Here is a 25,309-nt window from a genome sequence, read left to right as displayed (position 1 = left end):
GCATCAGGGAAATCATGACATAATTTCCATCACAGAAACGTGGTGGAATGATTTGCATGATTGGAGTGCTGCAATGGATGGCTGCAGGCTCTTCAGAAGGGAGAGGCAAGGAACAAGAGGTGGTGGGGTTGTGTTGTACATCAGAGAACTCAACCAACTGCCCAGTCATCAATGTTGTGAGCAAGAAGGCTGAATGTTTGTGGTGAAGATGAGGGGGAAGGCCAACCAAGCACATATTCTGGCAGGAGTCTATTACAGACCACCCAGCCAGAATGAAGCTATGAATTAAGTGTTCTTCAAACAACTGGAAGAAGTTGTTTGAAGGTCTTTGATTGCTTGGCCTTGTTCTCATGGGAGAGTTCAACCTACCAGATGTCTGCTGGAAGTACAATACAGCAGACTGGAAAAAATCTAGGAGGTTCCTGCAGTGTGTGGAAGATAACTTCCTGATCCAGCTGGTGAGTGAGGCAACTAGGGGAGATGGCTGTGCTCCCCACCAGCTATGGTGGGCTGGGGGGACCTGGGGATGTGGAGCTGCTCCCTCTAGTTGCTGCTACAGCAGCAGGTATCACGCTGTAAGGGGAAGAGAGATCACGGTCATTGGCTGGCCCAAGGAGGGGTGGTGGGCAGTTGTGGTGCTTCAGTCTCTTTGCTTTCTACCAGCTCAGTCATTTCTGTTCATACCACTTCAAAACGAAAATAAACTAAGTGACCCTCCTTGACGTCAAGCAACTAATTTCAGTGCCTTTTATGCCATCACCTCCTGTTAGAAAAGTCAAAACTCTTGAGTTTAGCAGCTTCTACAAGGAGCTACTGTTGAACTCTGTGGCCTCCCCTCTCGAGTTGACACTAGCCCTTTTTTATCGCCACCACTGTCCTGAGTGGTACCTCAGAACCTTGTCAGGGCAGCAGGAGACCTTTCTGTTGAAAAATCTGCGTGTTTGCTCTTCAGGCGCTTGTAATCATCTCACATTGTCAGCATTCAGGCTTTGGCCGCCCATTAGTAGCGACCTTTCCAGCTGCACTGACAGAGAGGTATTTCTGAACAAACATGGAGAGGGAGAAGAGATTAAATAGGTGACAGCTGGTGAAGACAGGAGCTGGTCCAGGGCAGCTTTTCATAACTGATTATTTTATTTTGGGAAGCCAAGATACATTTGTGGCATAGGGGGATTCGGGGTGTGCCTCCATGACTGACCAAACATACAGTGCCTTCTCCGTGGGAAAACTGTTTATCTATACACATGGATGCCTTGCTAACTTACTGTTACGTGTTCCTTTCCAGGCATATTCATAGAGTAAATGCACAGAAAACCCAAGGTATTGTCAATGCATTGAAAAGGTAACTGCATGAAACAAGCAATAGTGTTCCCAAGCACACCCATTATGACTGTATAGTTATACTGGCATGCAGGCTTTTGTTCCAGAGCAGACAGGCTTTAGCAGGAGAGGGAGTAAACCAAGCACACACCTGCAATCTGAACTCACATTCTGTCCCACAAAGGAGGGGCCATACCAGTGCAGACTATACTCTCATATCCCCCAGGTAAGGGATGCAGGGGTTCTCACGCAATATTTGGAAGAAAATGAGGCTTTTTTCTTGGTACATACCTTCTCAGCCGTGGAGACTGACTCCTTCTGCATCAGCATATGTTGTAGCATCTACACGTCTACAGCCACGGTGTCCTGCTCTGCACTTGGGAAGAAAAGGCACATTGCTGTGACTCGTGGCCCTAGCACAGAGAGAGAAAAGGATATCAGCAGGTCTTTTAGCTGGGAGTTGGAGGTTACTTTGTGGTGTTCTTGGGTATTGGTGTTTTGCTCTGTGAACCTAATTAAGACATGTAACATACCTGGGAACATAGGAATGCCACCAGTGAAGAAGCTTGGGGACCACCTGTGATGGCTTACCTGCACTGCTGGTGCCTTTTGCACCCTGAGGCTACTTGCTGCAGGAACTTCTCAGGTTAATGATGCCTCTACGATGCATTTATTGTTGTTCAGAAAAAGTCCATGTTTTGTCCTACTGAGATCAAAATGTTGCTAAGGGACAATGTGCTGAGACATTTGTGGGCCTCATCCATTACTGGTCTTTTACATCCACTTCATTGCATTACTCCATGATGTTAACAAGGTAAGGTAGAAATGTTAAGACCTACCGGAGTACTTTCTGCCTTGCTAAGATCTTTCTGCCAACAAACCCTAATAAAAGTGTGTTCAGCAATGGCAGCTGGAAACAGCAGATTATATGCTTTAAGGGACTTTGTGCTGGCTGTCAAAATTAAGAAGACCTTGTGTTGTTAATAGTCTGGTGTGGTTTGCCATCCCTTGGAACTCATGATCCAAGGTAGGTAGACAGGGAATTAAATCTGAATTGCTGTGTGATACCTGAATAATGCCCAGGGTCTGTGCAGAAAAGGGCACCTACCTCCTGGAAAGGCAGTGCTGTCCAAACAGAACAGTCCTGGGTCTGGTATATTCCCTGCTAATGCTGATGTTGCAGAGAAGAAAATTGGGAAAGGGAGAGCGCAGGGGCCCATTCTAATAGTGCTCCATTATTCAGCAAGGCTGTTTTACAGCAGAATGCCTGTCTAAGGCCAGTTTGTAAAGAGAGAAAACTGCTGGGGGTTGGCGAGTCCTTTGCAACTTTGGGGCTACCTTTTTCTGTATGTGAGGAAAGTGGAAAACATGAAGTAGAGGGAAATACCAGATCCTCCTTCGTGACCTGCCCTGTACCTTGTACAAAGCAGGAAGGCTGCTGATGCCAGCCCAGCTGCATCCAAAGCACCCACCAGGTGGGCACTGCTACCCTCACACATACTGCAGATCAGGACCACGGCTCTAACAGTGACCACTTGCAGCTGGGAGGTTTCAGGCTATTCTTCCTTTTCCTCCCCAGCCATCCCCCCACTGCCTCTCATCCTTGGTCTGTGCTCAATCCCAGAGAGGTGGGACACAAGCAGGGAGCTTTATTTATAGGGAAGAAAAACTGTCAGCAGCGGTGGGCAGAGGGATGTGAGTGGAAATGAGTTGTGCTGATAAGCCTTCTCACTGTATTTTATTTTACTGAGGTTCTTAACAAATGATCTTTATGAAATGCAAACCTGGCTTATCAGGCTAATGCAGATTGTCTGAAATCCTTATCTCCAAAGGCCAGTTAGCTGGAGTGATCCCCTTTTCACAATGAATAGAGAATGAAGAGCTGCACACAAGCCTACCCCTCCCTCCTTCCAATCATTGCCATTTACTGGCAGTGAACCGAACGGCTCTGATTTCCAAACTCATAAATAACGCAGAGGCTTCAGAGCTGAGCTTGTCCTGTGTTTTGAAACAGTTGTTCAGCTGTGCAGGGAGCCCAAGATGGCTGGGAGGGGCAAGGGGCAGGGAAAGGGAAAAGGGGCAAGAAGTCCCTGGTTTGTTTCACTTTCTGAGAACAGTCTATATTTAAGCCAACTTCTAGTGGTAGATACAACATACAAATGCGTGCCTCCCTGTAGCTGTTGTCAGTGGACCCAGACCCTGACATTTAAATGCGTTTCCTCCACATGCTTTTTGCTCCGCAGCATAGCGCTGTCTGCCAGGGAGAAGCTGCTGTTATTTGTAGGTTGAAGATTTATGGTGAGAAACTTGCCCACTGCTCAGGAGAAGGCGATTTCCTCATTGTGTTCATGTTGTGTATGTGTTTTCTGTACCTCCTGTGGCTCAAGTTTGTGTACCTGGGGAATGAATAGCAGCTAAATAGCTCTGCTGCCTTTTCTGGGATCGAAGCATGGAAAAAGTAATAGCAGCTGTGGGAAAGTTTTATTGTTCAGGCTGCTGAACTCTGGGGAATATAGATAAAAGTCCATCTCTGGGAACACACAATGGAGCAAACAGATGCCACTGTTGTCTGCCTGTGATGTGTGGTGATGTCCTCCATTCCTGGGGCACCATGAGATGCAAGATGATCTGCACCATGTCCTAGCCTTCTAATTCCAAATACAGAACAGGCCTGTACTTAGGTGACAAAACCTAGTGAAGAAGAAGCCTGATTTTATCCATCAACATGTGCACGTTCTCTTAACTCTATTTTTCCCCTTTTGAATATTTTTCTGCTCAAGAGGCAAGGGCCCAGATTCAGCATTTGGTGCAAGGGGGCCTTACAAAGCCACAGTTGTACAGAGAAATAAGGCTTTGTAGGAAGAAGGTTTCCCACAGCATGTTTCACATAGAAATGCTAGTGGAGCTGCTGTCAGTTCCTCATTCTTCTTGACATCTGGGCAGATGCCAGTACGAAGGATTAGTTCAGCAACAGAGATGAACTTCCTCAAAGCAGGAGAGCTTTTGTGCACCAGGATGCAGTTTATCCCTTTGTATTGATACTAGAGTTAACTGCTAAATCCAGGAATATGAATTCTGCCAGAGCATAAAAATATCTTGATGATATGTCTACCATGGAGCATGGAGATATCAATGTACTGTGTGGTAGACCGGGCACCTTGCATGACACGCTACTTCACAGAGGTGCAATTGCTGTCTAGCTTTGCACATTATGCAAGACAAATCCTGTCAGCCAGCAGCTGGGAAGAGTTATTTTTTCCAGGCAGCACTGAGGTGTGAGCTCTGGTTTCCCTTCAACATAGAGCAAAAGAGCAACTCCCTGTGTTGCAGCTCCTTGGAAAACAAACCCAAAACCACACAATGGAGATGACTGTACATGTGCGGTCAGCACACACTAGGTCTCATATGATGGATCCTTCCCCGCTTTTGTCCTTGTGCTTTTTACCTGGAAGTCAGAAGTGTTTTCCCTTTCTTGCTTCAGAAAAGGATGAAAAAAATGGAGAAACAAACATACAGGATGGCTTCATGATATTCTGCTACCTCCATATTTAAATAGATAACTATTTAGCATTATTCATTCATGCTGCTGTTGGTAGGCGTAAGGAAGACACATTGCACTGCAAATCTGTTTACGTGGTATCTGTGAATGGCAGCTGTCATGCAGGTCTTCAGAGACCCCCCAGACAAATACACCAGGCAAAAGTGAATATGTAAAGCAGCACCAGCATCTCCAGAGCTAGCTATGGGGATGGAGTCTGCTTCTGGAAACAAAGGCTCACAATTAGTCTTGGGTGATTATATTGCAGCATTTCTACTGAAGGATTAAGCTTTATTGTATCTCTTTTCTTCTAGGAAGTCCAGTTTTCATTTCCTTGTAAGGCTCAAAACTGTGTTATAGTTGCCTAGCCTTACAGATGTCCCTCTGTACAATAGAAAAATGTCCAAACTTCCTCCTTCCCTGGTTTTGATGTGGATGCATGTGGGAGAGTTCAGCTCCTGCCACCTGCTATTTCTCCTAATCTGGAGACTGTCCCCAGTACTTTCCATTCCACAGTTAACACGTTTCTTAGCTTGGAGTTTCACCCCTTCAGCGTGAGTGGACATTTTGGGTGCAGACCTGGTTCTGTTAAAACCAGCAGCTGAACTTGTCTTGCAAGGACCTGAACTTCATCCATCTGCCTCTCATCCTGGGAGAGCTTGCCTGAGTCCAGTCAATGCTCTGAAGCACTGCTGAGGTTTGTATTATGTCCAAGCAGCTATGGCATTCAGCTTCTCTTCATTAAGTTTTGTCTTTAGCCTGCCTGCTGAGTTGCTATGGCAGAGTTAGGTGCTCTGCTGGATGGGAGGTCTTGGGCTGTGCTTGTGAGAGAGGTGTTTTGCAGACTTACTCCTTCTCCCCTGAGCATGCAGCTGGGTGGCCCTGGTGGGCTCTGCTGCCCTTCCCACAGTTGCCAATGCAGCCAAGTCCCTCGATAACCATAGCGCTTGTGGGCAACAGAAGACGACATGTTGGGTGTGAGGCTCTGGGAGCCCTGAGCATACTCATCCCCCTGTCACTACATTGCTCGTGGGGAAAGACATATGGGCTACAACCTGTGAAGCTCTCTGATGGTGTTAGGTCTGGTTTGCTCCCAGCTGAGCAGGGTACTGGTGAGAGAAGGGAAAACTACAGTTTTGGTTCTTGCATGCACAGGACCCTTCTCTTCAGCTCCCTTCTATGGCAGGTCTGGATGGGTCCTGCTGAACTACTCACAGGGAATGTGGGAGGAGCCCCACAAGCTGGCCCTTTTCAAAGGTGATGGCTGTTCCTGATAATGCCAACTGGCTCAGCTTTCATTTCAGCTTCCTGAAGACTAATGCAGACAGATCAATTAGGGACAGCACACATGAAGCTTCAACCCTCTCCCAGATAATAATAAAAATATGCCCCCGCTTTTCTCCTTCCTTGAAGTCCCCAGGAGAGAATTAACTGGTGCTGCAGGTGCAGCCGTCCTGCAGGGTGGTGAGAGCAATGAATAGTAAGGTTTTTAGCTCAAGCACACTAAGGCTGTTCAGCAGCCATTGGATAATCTTCTGTTAATCAGATTATGTAAATTACTACTTCAGCATCCCTATACCACCTCTCGTCCCCCTGCTCTTCAAGCTGGAAATAAAAGGCACTCTAAAAAGAAACATTTAAACTGCAAAGAGGCAGCACTGCTGAAAGGGGTGGGCAGAGGGTGCTGGGATGAGGAGCAGGGCTTTGTTTCTGTGCAGATGGGTGTTCCTGCTTGGTAAAGCAGCAGAAGACACCAGCAAATTAAAGGTCAGGAGTGGGCACTGCCTGTGTATTAACAGCGTCTCAGTAGTGGGTTGAGGAGGGCAGTGCTGGTGCATTCCTGGAGGGATGTTCTTTGCCCTGGGATATTACTTTTGCTGCATCTCTGACCTCCCTAGAGCAAAGTGGCTTCCTGTCTTTGCACTCGTGATGTAAGTTCATTTATTGACAATGTAAAGCCTGAACTGGGTTTGGATTGAGAGGTGCTGTTAGCAGTCCAGGCTTAGCCAGTGAACACAGCAACCAAACTGAATGGACAGATTATCAGAAATGGCCTCTGAAGCTGTGTCTGCACAGCTTGGCACTGTATCACCTGATACCTGCACTTGTGCTTTAGAGCATGCAAGGCAATCAAATCCTCTGGCTCTGGGTTTCATAGAGGGTTATGTCTTCCTGAAACACAAGTTGAGCAGTCACAACAGCGTCTTACTCAGCACTCAAAACATGGCTTATGACACTTGATCTCCGAGGCTGTCACATTCATCCAGGTAGGCACAGTGACAGTTTTTTTACAAACTGGAGTAGAGGGCTGAAGAAGGCAAGAGAGGTCAGCTGCAACTAAAGCAGAGCTTATTTATTCTTTGTGCAGCCACTGAAAGCCACCCAGAAAGCTGAGCTGACCTACATTTGCTGTATAATACTCCTGCCTGAAAGCAATTCCTTTTGTTTGTGACAAAGATGAGGCTGCCTCTCTTATGGCAGAAGCCACACACTGGAGATGAAGTTTTCCACCCCACACAGGGTTTTCCACAGGGTTTCTGGTATTTACAGATGATCAAGAGAATTTGTTCCCCCGTCTTTCTCCACACTGTTGAACACACGTCCTGATTCTTATATCTCGTTAACAGTGGACAGGCAAAGCTGTCTGAAGGGCTGCTCGTGGGCCGTTAAAAGTATTCCACGTGCAGGGTGCATACACTTCTGCTTTGATGGGTCAGGCTAATCACAGGACATCTCTTGGGTTCAGGTGACACGGTTCAGGTGAAAACAGGCAAATGCCTACACTACAGACTTTGCGGTTGTTAATGGGGCTGCTTCCCTGTGCTGTGTTGTGAGGCTGGGACACCAGCTCTGCAAGAGTGATAGTCATAGTCAAGTCGGGAATGGACACCCTGGTCTAAGCTCTTAGGAGCTGCTGCCTGGCCTTGCACAGTAATTTTGACAGTGGAGGTGGTCAGATATACACATAGGATGAATTTCCTCAAAGAATAGTCTTCCTTCCTCTGGCTGCTGTTGGCTTTTGCAAAGCCAGTGGAAAGTAAAGAGACATACAGCACAGTCATATGATGAAATACAGGTGAAAGGGAAGAGTAATAGTGTGATTTCTGCATGCTGCACATCACCCCATCTCTATATTGACTGATGAAAGCATATCATTTGGCACCAGCTGAGCACCTGAAATACAGAAATGTATTTAAAAACAATGGAAATAAAGCAATTGAAAATGAAATTTGAAATTAATTGTACCATCTCTCCATCATCAAGGCAGCAATAAGGGCATACATTCATAATAGGTCAAAAATAGGATTGCAAAACTTTAGAAACAAAGGAAGAAAACTACCATTCAGTCAGAATAGTGATCAGGTCCAGGTTTCCCATGTGAAACAGACTGCCTAATTGTAGTGAACTCCTGAGAGGATGGGTTTCTTGAAGTTTCCCTTTGCACACCCATGCGCTGCTGGTCCTGCAAAGGGAGCAGTCTCAAGCACGAAATATGGGACCTCTCCTTCAAAGATTTCAACCTCAGCCATTGCCAAGCAGCATCCTGTGCTAAGATAAGATATTAGGGAGATTCAGAGCAAATTCCCTTTTTCCTTGCACAAGCTCACCACAACAGCAAGCCGTATGGTTTCGAAGACTTGCACATGAAGAAAGAGAACTTTCTGTTCTCACAGACTGTGTGAAAGCCTGGAGACTCCCATCCCATTCAATAGCTGCGGCTGGCATGGCTGCAGCTTGAGTGCTTTGCTTCAAGTCATACTTGAAATTAAATCTTCACATCCCTACTTTTTGACATTAGTTAAAAGTTTATTGTAGAAGGTGCAAAAATATCTATGGCAAAGACCCTTCAGAGCTTATAACCTGTCCAGGAAGGTTTTCTTATATTCAATTACATGTTTTTTTGAATCCCTGCTTGGAGTGATGAATATGTGGTAGCGTTATAGCTGCATGCCACCTATCTGAGCTCAGCATTATGTGACGGTGAAAATGGCAGTGGCTGATTCTCTGGTATGACTGCTTTATTTTTCTCTATTTTAGGTGATTTCCGAAGGACTTTTAATGTGTAGGAACACCTGTGTCGACGGGAAAATGACCTGCTTATCTCTTCTCTCTTGCTCCCAGTGGAAGGTTTAGAAAAACATTAGGTTTTCAGTCTCTTTCTTTTGTGGCTGAACATTTTCTTCAAGGCTATCAGCAACTTTCAGCATTAAAAAGGAGAAGATTTTTGGCTTCTGGAATTAAGCCTAAAAGTGTGGCCAGAATTTAATGCACCCCCTGATGTGAGTGTTTTGTTAACACTAATAAGAGATTCAAAACATTACAAAAAGCTTCAGATGATGGAAGTTTAATACTTCAGCAGTCTGCATGCAGCTGCTGCTCTGAACCTCAAGCAGCTTCCTCCATCTCGCTGTACTCAAAACCTATTGATCTAAATTTTGATTTTAAAGCGCAGGAACCCAGATGTGTATAATTGCTTCTTATTGTTCTCATCTGTAGAGCATGGCTCTGAGCTCACAGCGATCATGTGGCAGTGTTTGCAGCTTCTTGCTGTCCTTTTTCTGTCCATCATTTTGTGTGTGCTGTTTTCATCAGACTTAAAGGGGTCACACCACAAAGGGAAAAAATAATGTGAACCCAGACCCATCTTCGCTGAAATCTTTACCCATATTTAGGCATGATCCTCTTTGATTTCCTGAACATCTGCAGTAAGAGTTTTGTTGGAGAAAGACAGGGTTTGAGGTCTGTCCCAGTGTGAAACGCAAACATGTTTTTAATCCATCTAACCACTACTCTGTCTTGGAGAGGCTTCTGTTGGCCCTGGAAGCTGTGTAGCAGCAGGATAAAGCCTTTTGTTCCTGCTTGCATACCGCACAGTCACATATGCCAGGAACAGCTTTTTTTCCTTTTAGGAAGAAAAAGGGTTTCTTTCTGCCCTTTAGGAAGAAAAAAAAGGGTTACTCCCCTAGGATGTTTCAGGGCCTGGAACGTAGATGCTGGTGTGAGTTTCAAAATGCACGTAAGAAACCTGTTTTTGAGATGTTCACACTTTGCAATCACCACATGTTCCTAACTTCTTTAAAGGGGCCAATTCTCATCTATCGCTTTGTAGAGCCACACGGAAATGCTGCTACATAAATGACTGGCAGTGCAGGCAGTCTGCTGCTTCACCCAGGCCAGACTGTTACTGGTATCTGTGGTGATGAGGCAAGACAATAAGCTGACTGAACTGTGGCTTTTCAGAAAGAGATTGCACTAAATGTGAGCTCAGCACAGACTCTGAGGGGCGAATGTGCTGGGCACAATAGCAGAAATGGGGAAAGGGTGTTTTCTCTGGATGGGATCTCTACCTGTTCTCTTCAGCCTCAGTTCTTATCCGTGAGAGGGCCAAGACCACATTTTCTTTTCTCTCCTGGCTTTTGTGTCATCAGACTTGCCAAGGAATGTCTCTGCTGGGAAGAATGTGTACCTCCCTGGCAGAATGGCTTTGTATTTCAGCAAGGGGCAGCCAGCACCGCTGCAATAAATCAGTGCTTTCTGCATCTCAGACACAATAGCTCTATGTCCCCAGTTTCCCCATTTACACATACAGCGTTCCCCATCCTCCTCTCCTCAGTGCTGTAAGGGCAACTGGGACTCTACTTTCTGAGAGAGGTATCTGAGGAGGAAAAATGTGTCCATGACACAGGCAAACATGCTAATATCAACTGCAGTCTGGAGTCTGAGAATTACAAAACATACTGTTTCTCCTTAACTTTTCATGGAACTGACAATGGGGTAGCTACTAAAACCAGACCTGTTGCAGGTGAAGAATTACCCCAGGCCCCAAGGAACTGCCAGGATAGATCCTAGCAGAAATTTTTGTAGGGAAGAACATGCCCAGGGTGCAATATTGCTTTCACTGGTCTTGTTCCCCTCTTCTTGCCCCTGGCTGAGCTATGCTGTCCTGGCACCTATGGATTACTTTAGGGTAAAGCAATCCCAGAGATGTATTCCCTCTACTGCCATGTCACTGACAAGCACGGAGAGAAAGCTGGAGACTCATGTGGTTCACTGGTGCCAAGTAATAGGAAGCTTTATAAAAAAACAGTGAAATGGACTCTCATGTGTGACCCCTTCAAGAGTAAACTGATAGGGTGGAAAAGACCGTTAAAGTTGGTGTAGAAGTCAGCATCCCTGTGCCATCTCAGATCACATCACAGATGTGGTGCTGGCTTTTCTGAAGTACATGGGATGGGGCTAGGATGTCACTTTTTCTCCGTATGTTTTCCCAGTGAGGCAGGTTTTTCACAATGAGCCTGCTGCTAGAGGGGGCATGTATCTGACAGCAACAGGAGCAGAATCCTGCATGCACTCTTGCATGGATAAGGGACTGAGAATGAATAGCAGCCAATCCCATCCCAAATGCCTGCAAGGACAGAGACTTTTCTGGCTGTATATTTTATAACGCTTCATCTGGCCAGGTTTTGAGAGCCTTCGGCAATGAAGTATCCAAGCAGTTAGGGCTAAAGAGCTCTCTCCCTTTCCTGAACTGGCAAGCCCCCTTCTCTACTGCTGTATGCTGGCTGGAGATTCTCAGGGCAGATTTTGGGTAAATAATGGGTTGGAGGAAGTAACAGAGAGGAGGGGCTCTCTGCAACTTTCCAATGTAAATTACATGGAAATTAGGCTTCTGTGAGGCCAAAGGCCCCTCTGGAATAGGGCCTTTAGTTAACATAACACTTGTGCTAAATGAAGCGGTTGACACAGCTTTCAGGCTGTAGTGCCGCTGTTAATTTACCGTGTGAAAGGGCTGAACCTTCAGTCGAGCTCTGCGGCAAATGACTTGCCCCAGCAGGGATCTGGGGTCATTGTCTCCAGAGAGCAACCACATCATTCCACTGCTGTGTTGTTAATAATTATAGAGGCAATCACATTAACTGAAACATTCACAGTGCTTTTAAAAACCCAGTAGGTGAGCCCTACCTAGCCAGCTTGTAGTTTGGGTGAGGTGGTCAGGGTGAGCTGAGCTGTCTTTAGGCTTGGTTGAGGAAAGAAATGGAGTGTGCTTAAAGCTCCCTTGTCTATTCTGGATGCAGGTGTTTTCCTGCCCCATGACTGTAGCTGAATGATTAACTGGTGTTTCTCCTTCCCCGTTCCTTTTTCCCCTGTAGTATCCCGTTGCTCCCAGTGCCTAACTAGGTATCTTGCTCTTGTTCCCCCTATTTACTCATCTCCACCCAAAGTAAACTCCCACCACCTAACAGAGAAGCAGATGGAGATGCAGGTGAGGTCACATGGGTCCCAAGGCTTTGTATGTCTGTAGCAAGGCTACATTGCTTCATTGGCTTGTGCCTGGGCCAATTTTTCATAGACACATAGAATACTTCGGGTTGGAAGGGACTACCAAAGGTCATCCAGTCCAACATCCCTGAAATGAACAGGAACATCTTCAACTGGATCAGGTTGCTCAGAGCCTTATCCAGCCTTGAGTATTTCCAGGGACGGGGCATCTCCCACCTCTCTGGACAAGCAGAGAGCATGGGCCCCGAAGTGGATGGCAAGCTAGCTGACATGCGAATACATACCTGCAGCCTCCTGCTGTAACTCTGCAGATTCAGGCAGACGGCCAGCGTGGGGCTTGGGGCAGTGCTGAGCATGCAGCAGCTTTAGCTGCCCATGTTGCAGAAGGTGCTAGCTGTGTCCCTAAGTGAAAAGCAGCTTTCACCAAAACATGAAGGCGGGATTGATTTGCCTGCACATGGTCACCCCCACAGCCTCACCGCACTTGCTATCAGAGCAGAGAGGGAATCCCTTGCTTAGGAATATGATAAATACAACCACCCTCTACCTCAGTACTGAGTCACGTTGAAATTGGCTTTTAAATCAGCACTGCATCTTTGTCTCTGGAAACATTTACAAGCTTAGAGCTAAGTTTTATTTATTTTTTTTTTAAAGCCCCCTCCCCCCCCCCAAGAAAATAAAACACAAAAAACTAAAACAAAACCACCAAAAAAAAAGAGAGAAAAATTACATACTTACCATGAGCAGTTTCCATCCTTTCCTGCACAGTTCCCTGACCTATCCGGAGCTGCTCTAAGGGTAGCAAGAACTACCAGCCCCAGGAACAGCAGAGGGTGAGAAGAGAAAAGGCAGGATAGAGAGAATCTCCTGGGAGATGCAAAACAATCTCCCTGGATTGCCAGGACTAGTGGTGACACGCGCCAGACAAAGGACCTGCTACTCTATAAATGAGGCAGCCAGGACCCGTGCTAGGCTGACTCCAGCGAGAGCAGGCTCTGCGGCCAGGCTCTGCTAGAACCATCAGGAAAGGAAAACGAGAAGTGTCCGATCTTGCTGTCTGTTTGCCTGCTGACCAGATCTGAAGAAGCACAAGCACCTGTGACCAGAAAAGTGAGTGACAATGGACTCTTCTCTTTACAGTGTTGCCTCCCCCCGTTTGGGCTTATCTTGCAACTTTCTTAGGAATGCCAAAGTTTCCTCTCGGGGCAGGGAATATCCTTAAAGGAAGGAATTTCTGCAGTAGCCTTTTACCATCCACTGATTTATCTCTTATCATGGTAGCCCTAGGTCTTGTCATCAAAAAGTTAAGAGTAAGGCACCTGATCTTACAAACAGAATAGTTACAGAAACTGCCACTACAGGTGACTGTGTTTAATCAAGCAAAGTAAACCTGTACTCTATTTTTGTTCCTGGACCTGTCAAATTCTTAGTATCCACACAGAGACTCAGTGAATTGGACATGATGCTGAAAAAAATGATTAGTTGGTTTTACTACTTCAGAAAGAAATGTTGATGCTTAGATGTGGAGCAAACTAATGTGATTTTAAATCTCTGTTACTACTATCCTAGATTTTTTTACATCATAACTATGTAATTACACACAAGGCAAACTCACACCACTGCAAAGTGCTCTAAATTTGAGTTATTGCACTGGTGCAGAATGGTTACATAAAGCACCATAGACTTTCTGAGTTTAGAACCAAAACTTAACAGAATTGTCCAGTAGTGTTTGATTATCAGAATAAATCATTCACAAAACCATAGACGGTCATGCATTCATTAGACTTTACGCTTGTGCACTAGACTGTGTAGAAATCTTATGACAGTGTCAACATCTTATGACACTATCAACAGGTAAAGATGTAAAGAAATAGGTTTAAATTCCAACCCTCACAAGTTTAAAAACATTCCCATTACTTCATTGGTTGTTTTACAGCTGATGTGTATGTCAAATACATAGATACTTGAATTTTGCTCAGTTCAACAGTTCGCTTAGGAGGAAAAGCTCAGCAATTTTATTTCATTTCTGCTGGCAAATATTAATAACCCTCAGATTTGTAAAAAAATCCCACCTTTTGAAACTGTCAGTCTAGAACAGGTTTATATTTCCAGGGGTAGTCTTTTACATAAAGCTGTATTTGCCTGAGAAAGTTAATAAAACAAGCATTTTTTTCTGAAACAGGCGTCTCTAGCATTCATGATTTCCATATAATGGTATAGGATGATATTTGATTTTTAAAGCCTTTTCCCACCATGCATTTCTGTATCATTTCACAAAAAGTAACTAAAATGAATGCAGCTTGATTTTACTGCCTGTTTACATAAATCATTAGTAGCTGTGATATGAGCAAGAAATTAAATGCTGATAGAGCCAACATGCTGGGTGGAAGGCTTGATGACCTAATGCAGACGCCCATGAGAATGTGGTCGAGGCACAAATGATCTTTCTGATATTCCTATCAGGTGTAGTCCCATGGAGGTGAGCAGCATGATATTTAGGTGAAAACAGGATTGTGGTCCCTGTTGTGCAGTGATTTGTATCACACTTTTGGATGTTACAATTTGCTGTGGTGTTTTTTTTTTCTCTGTGTTTATGGTGACTTCTAGTCTTAGGCACAGCAGATCCAGTTAGTTCCTAGGGTGATGGCATGGGGGTCAGTAGACTGGTTTTAACTTGTGTTCAATAGGAAAACAAGGCACTGCATGCTACTATCTGGATGCTGTCAGACCTTTAGCCTTGCTTTGGCTGAAGTCAGATTTGCTATCAGACTCAGAGCAGGCCTGGATAAAATGCAAAAGCAAATGTTGTCTGGGGGTCATATCTAAACATAATACGAGATGTATCTTCCCCCCGATGCAATGTCCCTTACACCACTGGATTTTCCTTTCGCTGCCCCTAACAGCTCCTGTAAGCAGGATGTGAGTTTTCCTACATAAGCAGGCAAGGCAAGGGAGTCAAGGCAAATTGACATTTTTCTGCTATCAACGGCTAATTTACTGCCTCACAGTGGCAGGTGCAGAGAGGAGCATGCAGGAATGAGTGCTGTAACAAGGTGGGAGTGAATACCTGTATAGAACAGGGGTTTGCACACAGGGTCTGGAAAAAAGAGGGTCTCTGAAGACCTCCCTGAAGATCACCAAGCTGATATTCTTCTCTGTGTTAACCTGAAGCACAGGGATAGTGTCTGTGTGAAGTATTTGGGCAGTTAATTTGGCAGAGAATGTTCTTAAAGGAAACCCACTGGGACTGTAGTTGAGACTTCGATACAAGATAGCCTTACTGGAGCAGGCACCAGGAGGACAGTGAAGCACTTTTCCAAGGAAGGCTCTCAGATCCCCTTGAACAGAAAATAGCACAAGTGCAAGTTTAGTGAATAAAGGCTAAACCTCCGGGCAGAATGTTCTTTTCTCAGCTTTGCAAGCAGCCATGTCCATTGCTAATACACTAGGCATCCATTTAGCAAAAGTTATTGTAGCCCATGGATGGGCTCTTTGTTTTGCAAGGAACTGCGGTATAATTTGACTTTATTGCAAAGGAACATAAAAAGCATTGACAAGAGAGGAGCCACAGGGAAACCAACCAACAAACAAAACCAGTCCCATGCACAGAGTAAACCATTCTTTGAGTAAACATTTCCATCAGTATTGGTGAGTTCTTAAGCACACATTTTGTGCTCTCCCAAATGCCTTCTGGGTGCCAGCCCATTGCTTTACAGAACCTACCTTTCCCAAGGCAGCCTTACAGGATATGATCAGGGTGTCTGGGTTAAGAAGTATGCAGGCTAGGCTGATTTCTCAGGAAGCAGCAAGCTCTCTCCCCCAGTACGGTGAAGATCTGCACCCTCTAGGAAGGCAACTGGATTACAAAGCTAAGCAACTCAGGGGCAACACTGGGTTGGGTGAAAGATTTGCCTTTTGGAACTGTGATCACTTATAGACTAGTATCCCCAAACATGAAGGCTGACTTTGGCCAGAGACCTTTGCACAGCTGCTTTTGCAGACTAGTGGTTTCTTTTTTCTGAAGGTTCAACAAGAGTACAGCATGGCTGTGAGTTTCTGTAAATGCTGCCCTTAGACAGGAGGGCTCCCAGAAGCAGAGATTTCACTATGTGCATTTCGCCCCAGATTTACAGACTCTGAAAAATCACTGTCAGTGCTGACTGAGTTTTATAGCACTTTTGCTGCTCTGCTATGCTTTGTACTGTGGTTTGATTGTCAGGTTACACTCCCAACAGAGGCATGAGGCAGTGAAGGAGCCCTTGTTTACTCCCGAAGTAGCTCCTCTTCCCACATCTTATTTGAAATGAAATGAAGTTCACTGCTGTTGTTAGGAATTGTCCCGTGAGAGCTGAGAGGCTCTTCTCTTTCCTTACACAAACACATCATCTACCAAACACACAGACACAGGCACGCACACACACACATACAGACATACACAGACACGCAGACATACTTTCCACAAACCTTGCAGCTGAAACAAACTAATTACAGGCAGAAGGAATACTGAGGTGCCACAAAGGAAAGGAATTTGCCTGAGGCAAAGGAATACCAGAAATGAGGACAGAAGTTAAATTCCCTGGTTTGTTCAGCTCACTGCATTGTGCCCTCTTTTTCGTTGTACATCAGTACACCCATGGGATTTCAGGTGGGAGACACTTGGGAGGGCTACAGTGCTGAGATACAGGGAGGCAGTGATGGAGAGAGGGGGCTTAGGAAGTCTGGGAGGGAAGAGCCTGGACCTAGAAGTGCACTGCTCCTCTTGTAACCTGTCAAGCTGGGATACATTGTCTCCTCTCCCCTTAACTCTCTTTCCAGCCCAAAGGAAGTCCTCGCAATCCAAACAACTGCGCATCAATCAAAGCACGGTTCAGCTGCAAAGAGTTTCAGCGTATTTCTCCTAGGTGGTGGGGGAAAAGTCACATGTTACGGATAGGCAGTGAAACGCATTGTGACATCGATGCTCAGTCACGCCCTCTGCATGGAGCTGAGTCCCATGCTCCCATGAAACTGAAGAGGGAAACAGTGAGCGTCCTCTTTCTCCTCCAGATCACGCTGATGTGAACAAAGCACAGCAGCGAGGATTGATAGCTGGGGAATCTTTACTCCCCGTGGTAGATCAGGCTCACAAGCACCTGCCTGATATGGAAACAGACACCATCTGCTCTTCTGTTGCCATTTACTTAAGGGCTTGAGGGGACTGCACAAAATCCAGTGCAATGTGTTAAATAACCAATTTTAGCAGCCACTGGGTTTCCCCTGTGGAGTGGCAGTGTGGCACTGCACGTTTACTAGAAGCACTCCAATTCTTGCTAGCAGCAGGCATCTGACGTCTGATTAAGATTTGCAGAAGTAGGTCTCCAGTGGCTAGTTTCAACATGGATTTAACTTCACCGAGGTCAAAGGTATAACTTGAGGGAGGCACTTTCTCATCCAAGATCTTTAGTTAATAGCAGCCTGCTAATTATGATTGAGTGCTGGGCTCCTGGAGAGTCCCTTACCAGCCCTCAGACATTAACTGCTGGCTCAGGGGCTGTTTTCTGGGGAATGTCCTAGCAAAGATGGTGTTTTGTGCCGAAGCTGCTCTGCTGCTGCTGCCGGAATTGCCTGAATGGCTTTCGCATAGAGAGGCTGTGAGAATTGCTGCTACTCAGGGAGAGATCTTCATGTTTTCCATCGTTTAGTCTTTTGTCTAAGGTGACCCTTGTGGCCGCATTAATCACAGGCAGTATTTTTCTCTCCTCTATTCTTATATATTTCAAATGGGTAGGCAGGGGGGGTGGAAAGAGCTTCACTTAACTGATGGGTGGTGGTGGTTTGTTTTTTCTCTTTCGGGCTGTTGGAGCAGATTTGCTGCTGGGCTGGATTATTTGTTTGCACAATTCTCTTTACACACTGCAGGTGTGGATCTTAGCTCATGAAACTGCACTTACCTAGTACTTCTGGACATGATGTCTCCTTGATCTGTGTTAAATCCTGTCAATTTTGCCCTGCAGAGTAATTCTTCCAGTGAAAATGGCGTAATCTTCCAGGTTCACATTCCTGAGAGCAGAATTAATCCTCTTGAATTTAAGCTGCTGTCTTCCTGGGTTTCTTTATTGTCAACTAAATGTGGGGCTGTTAACCTGTGGTAAGAAAGATGACCAGAAAGCAGAGAATCCAGGCTTGTGGGTTAATGCAATTTGTCAGTCCATGATATGTACAAACACGTGATTTCCGCACAAATTTAAGATAGACCAGTGGGATATAAGCTGCATGCAGCCACTAGACAATATGTATTTTATACAGCGCACCAGAGAAAGCTAAAGAATACATTGCTCTGATGTGCAACATCAGCAAAGACCTGAAGCTGCAAGTAATATCATAATGAAAGCCAAGCCTGGTGGGGACGGTTGAAGAGAAGGCGGGAATAGGAGGAAGGGAATGAGACGAAGGGAATGAGACAAAGGGAATGGAAATTAGATCCCTTGTCAATAAACTGACTGCGTTTTAACTGGAAGGCGTTGTGTTTACAAAAAACTCAAGGGATGTGTAGGTGACTGTATGAGAAAAGAAGCTGTGCTGAAACATTGCAATTACCGCAGGATTGGAGAAGGCTTGCTTTTCTCTTATGTTTCTAGCTGAAACTGAACACAACAACAGGAAACCTGCACCAGTAAAGGGGGAAAGGAGAGAAAAATGTAAATTGGAGAGTTGTACAAAGGCGGATTACACCTGAAATGAAGCTCTCTGTAGAGCTGTCTGGGCAAAGGGTGGGGGCACGTTGAGAGGGAAGGAGCTGTTGTTTACTGAGCTTGAATGAATGTCAGAAATACAAACACACATTTTTGAAGTGTAAATCATGAGCTGGTCTCACAAAGACATATGTTTGCTGACAAGGCTCATGATCACAAATGTAATATTGTCCTTTCCAAAGGCAGGAGAAGAGAGACAAAGAAAGCGTGATGTCAAGTACTAGGCTGGGGTTATTTTTCCACCAATAATACTGCTGACAGGTCAAGATGACATGTTCACAGCACCAGGGCTGGATGGTAACCCGCTGTGCCGGGCACTGCCTGCAGGAGAAGAAAAAGAAGAAGCAGACCCTCCGTTGGTATTTGTAACTGAGGTATGAAGAGGTATGCAGCAACCTGGGCCCACATAACAGAATTATAGTGCAGAGACTGAAAAGCCTGGCAAAATACAATCCACCTGACCCATTAGAAGAAACAAGGAAGCCCAAATAACTTTCTTTATAAATCTGCCTTTGCACTTGGATAAATTTGTCTTAAAAAAAGAAACAAAACACCAAAAACAGAAGAGAGAGAGAGAAGCAGATGGCACTCTGAATTTCGCATGGACCCAAGCAGCTGCTTGGAAGAACAGAACTATACGAGTAAAAGTTCTACCTTCAGGAGTGAACATGCCACAGTACAGAGGAGCACTGGAAGACAGTGTTTAAAATCCGTATCACTGATATAGCAGTCAAAAAGGTACATGCTAGCTGTTCTAGGCAGGTGCAAAGCATCAAGTAGATTTGTTCCCGTAACAAAAATCAAAAGGAATATGTGGAGTAGGAGAATAATTAAAAAAAAAGAAAAATAATAAAAATATAATCCCCATTTAGATCAAGCAATGGGGCTTAATGTAAGTCTACAAAAAACATTAAAAACTCTCAGCAGCCTGAAATATGAGTATTTGTGTTTTAAATGTGCACTCACGAAGCAGGGCATTTTGATAGGAGAATTTTCTCAACCCCTGAAGGCAGAGTAGACAATTGAGCATGACAGTGATTTCAGACTTCTATCAAAATAGAAATGTGGTAGCTCTGTAAGGTCTACAGCCAAGCAGAGCCTGCAAAGTATGGGCAGCATGAGTGTAGCCATATATAGTACACATGGGTGCATCTGTATTAGCTGCCCAGGTCTCCAGATATGGCTCTGATATAATTTATGACACTGTAACTGTTTCCCTGGTGATCTGTAATCAGTGCTGGACTGGGTCTTGAAGGACTTGGGAGAGAAATTCTCTGCCTGCCATGCATGTTTTGTCTCCCTACAACAGCACCCCAATTAACCTCTGAGTCACAGTGCAATTTCTTTATTCACCCAGACTATTAACATGTATTTTGGTGAACCCTGAGTGCCCTGCACGGTATGAGGCTGCTTAACATGGACATGGGATCACAGCTGTGCTGTCACCCAAAGTTGCCTCTTTCTGAGGGTAAAGAGTGCTATCTCCCCTGCTCTTCAGTCCCCTGTGGGATTGCTGTAAGGATGGGTTTGCCAATGAATATAAAAAGCTGATGTTTTCACATGCATAAAAGGTTAAGGGGAAACATTTGTCCTTTAGTCTCTTGGCTGCAGCTAATTTTTCCATACCCCAACTGTCTCTGTGCCATTGGCATAAAAAGCAGCTTCAGAAATGGAGAAGTGAGTGTCTCCTGCAGGGCTGTGGAAGAAAAGAGAAGACTTTTCAATGGTGGTAGAAGTAGGGTTACAGCAACCCCAAGCACTTTTGATAACCTTTATGGTAAATGGCTTTTAAAATTTGCACCCATTGCACAGTGCCCTTGTGTTGCTAGGTCTGCTCTGGGTACTGGGTTCATTTTGCTGCACATCTCTTGCTGCTCCAGGCAGGATGGGCAGGTAACCCCTCTGTAGGCGTTTTGACTGGGATGCCTACAAGTTTTGTAGGAATCACACTTTCCCTCTTCAGCTTGCACTCATGGCACTTGTGGCTTAGTCTTGGCAGCTCCCAGGGGATAAAACAGAAGCCTGAAAGGATCATACTGTAGTGTCTCTGCCACCAGCAGTGAGCAGTCAGTGTGGGCTGGGCAGGGAACCAGACTGTTGCTTCCCTGGAGAAGTCTTCTGAGGTAACTATAATCACAAGTGACTGTAGTGTTGGCTGTCTGCTCACAGAAGGCCCATGATGAATGTCCACCTAGATTAGAACCAGTCAGGAGTCACCAAGCTAGGGCCAGCTGGGAGCAGACCCCAAGAAGGTGTGAGCTGGGGCTTGGGAAAGCATGGATGTGTTCTGCGCTGAGCCTGCCTGCCTTCCCTTCCACCTTCCGGGTGTCCCTCATGCAGCCTAGTAGGATGATTAATGCATTCGGATTGGGAATTCTGCTATGGAGGAATTCTCAAGAATCTGGAGAAGCAGCATTAAATGGTTGTGTGAGAAAATAAAATTCCATTTACTCCTTTGTGAAGTCCATACTAGACTTTGGTGTCCATTTGCAGCTCCCATGATTATGATCATGGCGGTGAATGGGGACATGACTTTAAGAATTAGGGTGAAACTGTGCAGGATATGTAGGACAAGGGCATCAGCCACAGAGGGCAAAAATTAGAAATGTCTAGCACCACCACTTTGTGCTCACTGCTGGCCCAGAGCAGCAGCCTGTGTGAAAGCCAGGCTTATCTAGCATTCACTCACCATCTCCTTTGCTTTGCAGGACGTTAAGGATGACAAGGAAGATCTTCACCAACACCAGGGAGCGATGGAGGCAGCAAAATGTCAACAGCGCCTTTGCCAAGCTGAGGAAGCTCATTCCCACCCACCCACCAGACAAAAAACTGAGCAAGAATGAGACACTCCGGTTAGCTATGAAATACATCAACTTCCTTGTCAAAGTTCTGGGAGAGCCAGGCCCGCAGCAGACAGCAGTGCCAGCACGGGGCAGCATCCTGGGCTTCTTCCAGCAAGCTCCATGCTTGCAAAACATGGAGGAGCTGACACTGATCGAAAACTGTGTCCCCTCTCCTGCCATGAGCAGCAATATCATAGGGTGCTGGTCAGAGACATCATCTCCCTAGCAGAAAATGAGATGTGCAGTCTTTGTATTAGTCTGATAGTCCCCCTCTTTTTGCAGAATTTGTGGGTTGCTCCTCTATGGATTGTGATTATTTATTTATATTTATTACTGATTTATTTGGTATACATTTTTATTTCATAGGAAAGGAAATCCTTGGTCAGCCAACAACTTGTAAGATCAGACAGAGAACTTGCAGCCCCTGTCAACTTGGAAGGACTCACTGCTGTCAGAGCAGAGACCAAGAGAGAAGGGCCTTGTGCCCTGATCAAATCCATAGATCAGACCATAGAAATTCATCCAGTGTTTCTGGGAGGGAAACAGATTATTCTGTTCTGCCATGCTATTTCAAGAAAGCACTAATAAGCTCAAGAATTACAACTGCAGCGCAAAATGTGTCCAGCAGAGACACAGGCTTAGGTAGTGAAAAATTTTGAGAGGTGTGATACTTGCCACAGTCCTCCACCAGTGATTCCAGGGGATAACTGCATTCACTCTTGAGCCTGTGAATCTTACTTCCAACTTGAGTTTTCCTTTTTTAAAATAGAAGTCCTAGCCCTTGAACTTGGCTACATCTTTCTCCATCAGACTGGAATGATCCCTAGTGCCAGAGCAACATACTATTAAACTAAATTAAAAGCAGAATTAAAAGCAAAAATGGAATTTCTGTTTTAAATAAAAGACAACATAGTCATAGATGAGTTTCAGTGGGCTCAACAGGCAGAGTAAACCTCCTCCGTATCAGTGACTGTACACGTGAAGGAAGCTGATCAGCTACACTCCAGCTGCCTTAAAAGCCCATCAAACAGTTTGATGGCTAAATGTCTTTGTTCTTCAAAAGCTGTAGCAATGGGGGAGATCCTGCTCTGGGAAGGAGATTGCAGGAGAAAGGCCTCAATGATGCACTGTGAAAACCTTCATGGAAAAGCCAGTGAGCAGTGTCCCTTCCTGTGACAGGGTGCAGAAGCAGCAGGAGCATGTCTGGGCCTCTCAGAAGGTGCTGGGAATGCACCACTGGTGTGCTGTGGTGGCCGTTTGGCACAAGGCTGTGTGCCATGGGTCTTGGGCATCGAGCTCTTGAACCAGCCCTGCTTTTTCTGCCTTGGGAGGCAGAATCAAACTGCACGCATCCTTGCTGTCATCTGTAAGACCCCTGGTGCTATGATGCTGGGCTGCATGAGGTTGGTTTAATGTCTGCCCTAGGTGGGGTATCAAGGCCATGGACAAGACTAGGGGCATGCTGCCCACATACCCACCTGACTGCCTTTAAACTGCCTGCTTCCACCTGCTGTAGTTGAGATTCCTCCATCTGGGCACTATCACAACTGGGCTGGTGGAGCAAGGACAAAGAAATAGGTGTAAGGGTCTTCCACCTGATTCAGTGGGTCAGCCCCCTGTAGGGAACAACCGCCACCATGCTGTAGGTTTTTAGATGATAAGTAGGATGAAAAGGGGTTTTGTGAAGGTTACTATTGTGGGTTTTTGCCCACATATCAATTTAATTTCTTAACTGAATTATAACCTGTGCCAGCAAAGGCCTGGACTGCTCAATCAAGTTATAAAGCTTCCTAGAGCAACAGAAAAATGACACCAGGTTTAAGCAGACCTGCTTCCTGCTCAGATCCTTCTCCCACTGACACAAGTCCTTTTGATTTCCATGTGGACCAACATACCTGTCAATGTTAGAAAAGACAACTGTTCACCACTGGCGAAGAAATGGAGCTCACGTGTGCCTTGGCATGCTCCTGCACTGTTTCTGTTTATTCATGAGACAATGAGCTGCCTTCAGGAAGCAGAGACAGGGTTTATGCATATAACATGTACAGCCCTTCTGCATGAGGGGATTTGGCACCCACAGCTGAGCTGCCTTTTAAAACACCACCACCACCAGTTGCACCAAAGAAGCCAGGACTGACTTCTGCTAGGTGTGTATTGGACTGTCCTGTTCACTGGCAAAGACTGAGGTCTGTCAGGAGCACAGCTCACCCCATCCAGGTCTGGTGCTGTAAGGTACAGGCATGCCAGTGGACTTATTCTGACCAAAGAAAAGAAAAAAGACTGAAAGGGTTCATAGTGATTTCATTTTGTTTCTGAATGCTGCTCATCTTGAGTTTGCTTATCCCTGCCTTTGTGAGCTGTCAGGGCTGAGGACTGCACTGGAGAGCAGCTGAGTGGAAACACACTAAAGAGTCTTTTGCATAGATCATCAAATCTGTACTGCTTTCTCTCCACCTCTGCTCACTTTAATATTGATGAATGGAGTCTGCACAGCTCCTCAAAGGTAATGAGCCAAGTCCTCCTCCTACCTTTCTGTTGACTGGCTGCGTGTTACAGCAGGATAAATTAGTCCAAGTAAATCAGAGCACTTATTGGTGTGGTGTGGTGCTGTTTGGTCTATCAGTTACTTGCTGTCTTAGGAAATACAGGTCACCAAGGCAAGCTAAAACATCTTGTGAGCAGAGTTATTGTCCAGGAAAGGGGAAAGAACACCTGAGAATTTTGTAATGTTACATGCTTGCTATATTTTCTATCCTGAAAAGTTTTCCTTCTCGTTATTGCTATTGTTCATACCAGTGCTTTCTTTGTTCTTTCAGTTTAGGAGTTCTCTACTTTCATGTCCAGCATGTATTTCACTAGATCTACCAAAGACTTTTTTTGTTTTGGTCAAGTTTCTTATTCATATTTTGTGGATTTTGTGGATTTCTTACAACTGTGTAACTGATCACATTTTGTGTCATATGTTGTTATTTAACATCTAATATATTTCAAATAAATTATTTAAGCAACTAATATTTGTCTTTTTAAACCTCTCTAAAATCTGATTTTATGTTTGCATACCACTTGGTAAAGGATCCCAAAAACATTACAATGTAATTTCCAGTAGAGGATCATTCTACTGTCCAGCACTTACACAGTAGTCTTGATGTTAGAAGCAATATTATCAGATGCTGAAGTATAACAGGAATTATTTGTTTACTATTATTCCTTAAACTTTTTAGTTATATTGTATTTCAATCTACAGTCTTAGGAGACTTCGACCATCTATTGAAAAAGACAGATAAATACAATTTCATTGTGCAATACTGTTGGGTTTGTCTTCCAAATATTCACCATTCAAAAGATTTTAACCAACTCCATTTTAAAAAGCAGAAGTAACCCTGAAAATTTAATTTGGTCTCTGATCTGAGTCTGTCATTGTCTGGAGATGTTCAGATAGGCACAACCTACAGATTCAGACTGGAGTGCAGGTTCAGATACAAAAACTCATCCAAAGTTGAGGGGAGTTCAGGATGTAAAGCTGCACTTTCTGGCTAACATCTGATGGGAAAAACCTAATCTCCAGTTGAATACGAGGCTGGGAGGGGAAGCACTAG

The 25,309-nt window shown here is 45.0% G+C and overlaps 1 protein-coding gene across 2 annotated transcripts; it reads left to right on the top strand.

The window, feature by feature from the left end:
* The first annotated feature begins 1,321 nt into the window (after nucleotides 1-1,321).
* TAL2 (TAL bHLH transcription factor 2) lies at nucleotides 1,322-23,324 on the top strand. 2 transcript variants are annotated; one of them, XM_057404416.1, is made up of 2 exons: nucleotides 1,322-1,546; nucleotides 21,579-23,324. In XM_057404416.1, exon 2 carries the CDS (start codon nucleotides 21,589-21,591, stop codon nucleotides 21,937-21,939), a length of 351 nt encoding a protein of 116 aa, XP_057260399.1. In that variant the 5' UTR covers nucleotides 1,322-1,546; nucleotides 21,579-21,588; the 3' UTR covers nucleotides 21,940-23,324. The 2 variants fall into 2 exon arrangements, with proteins under 2 accessions (XP_057260399.1, XP_057260398.1); XM_057404415.1 differs by lacking the exon at nucleotides 1,322-1,546 and adding an exon at nucleotides 12,908-13,249.
* Nucleotides 23,325-25,309: the final 1,985 nt, after the last annotated feature.

Source organism: Pezoporus wallicus, unplaced genomic scaffold (assembly GCF_028554395.1).
Source record: "Pezoporus wallicus isolate ANWC-B61680 ecotype Strahan unplaced genomic scaffold, APGP_CSIRO_Pwel_v1 contig_7293, whole genome shotgun sequence".
NCBI lineage: Eukaryota > Metazoa > Chordata > Aves > Psittaciformes > Psittacidae > Pezoporus > Pezoporus wallicus.
Note: the sequence above shows the minus strand (reverse complement) of the source record. Positions and strands in the feature narration are given on the sequence as shown.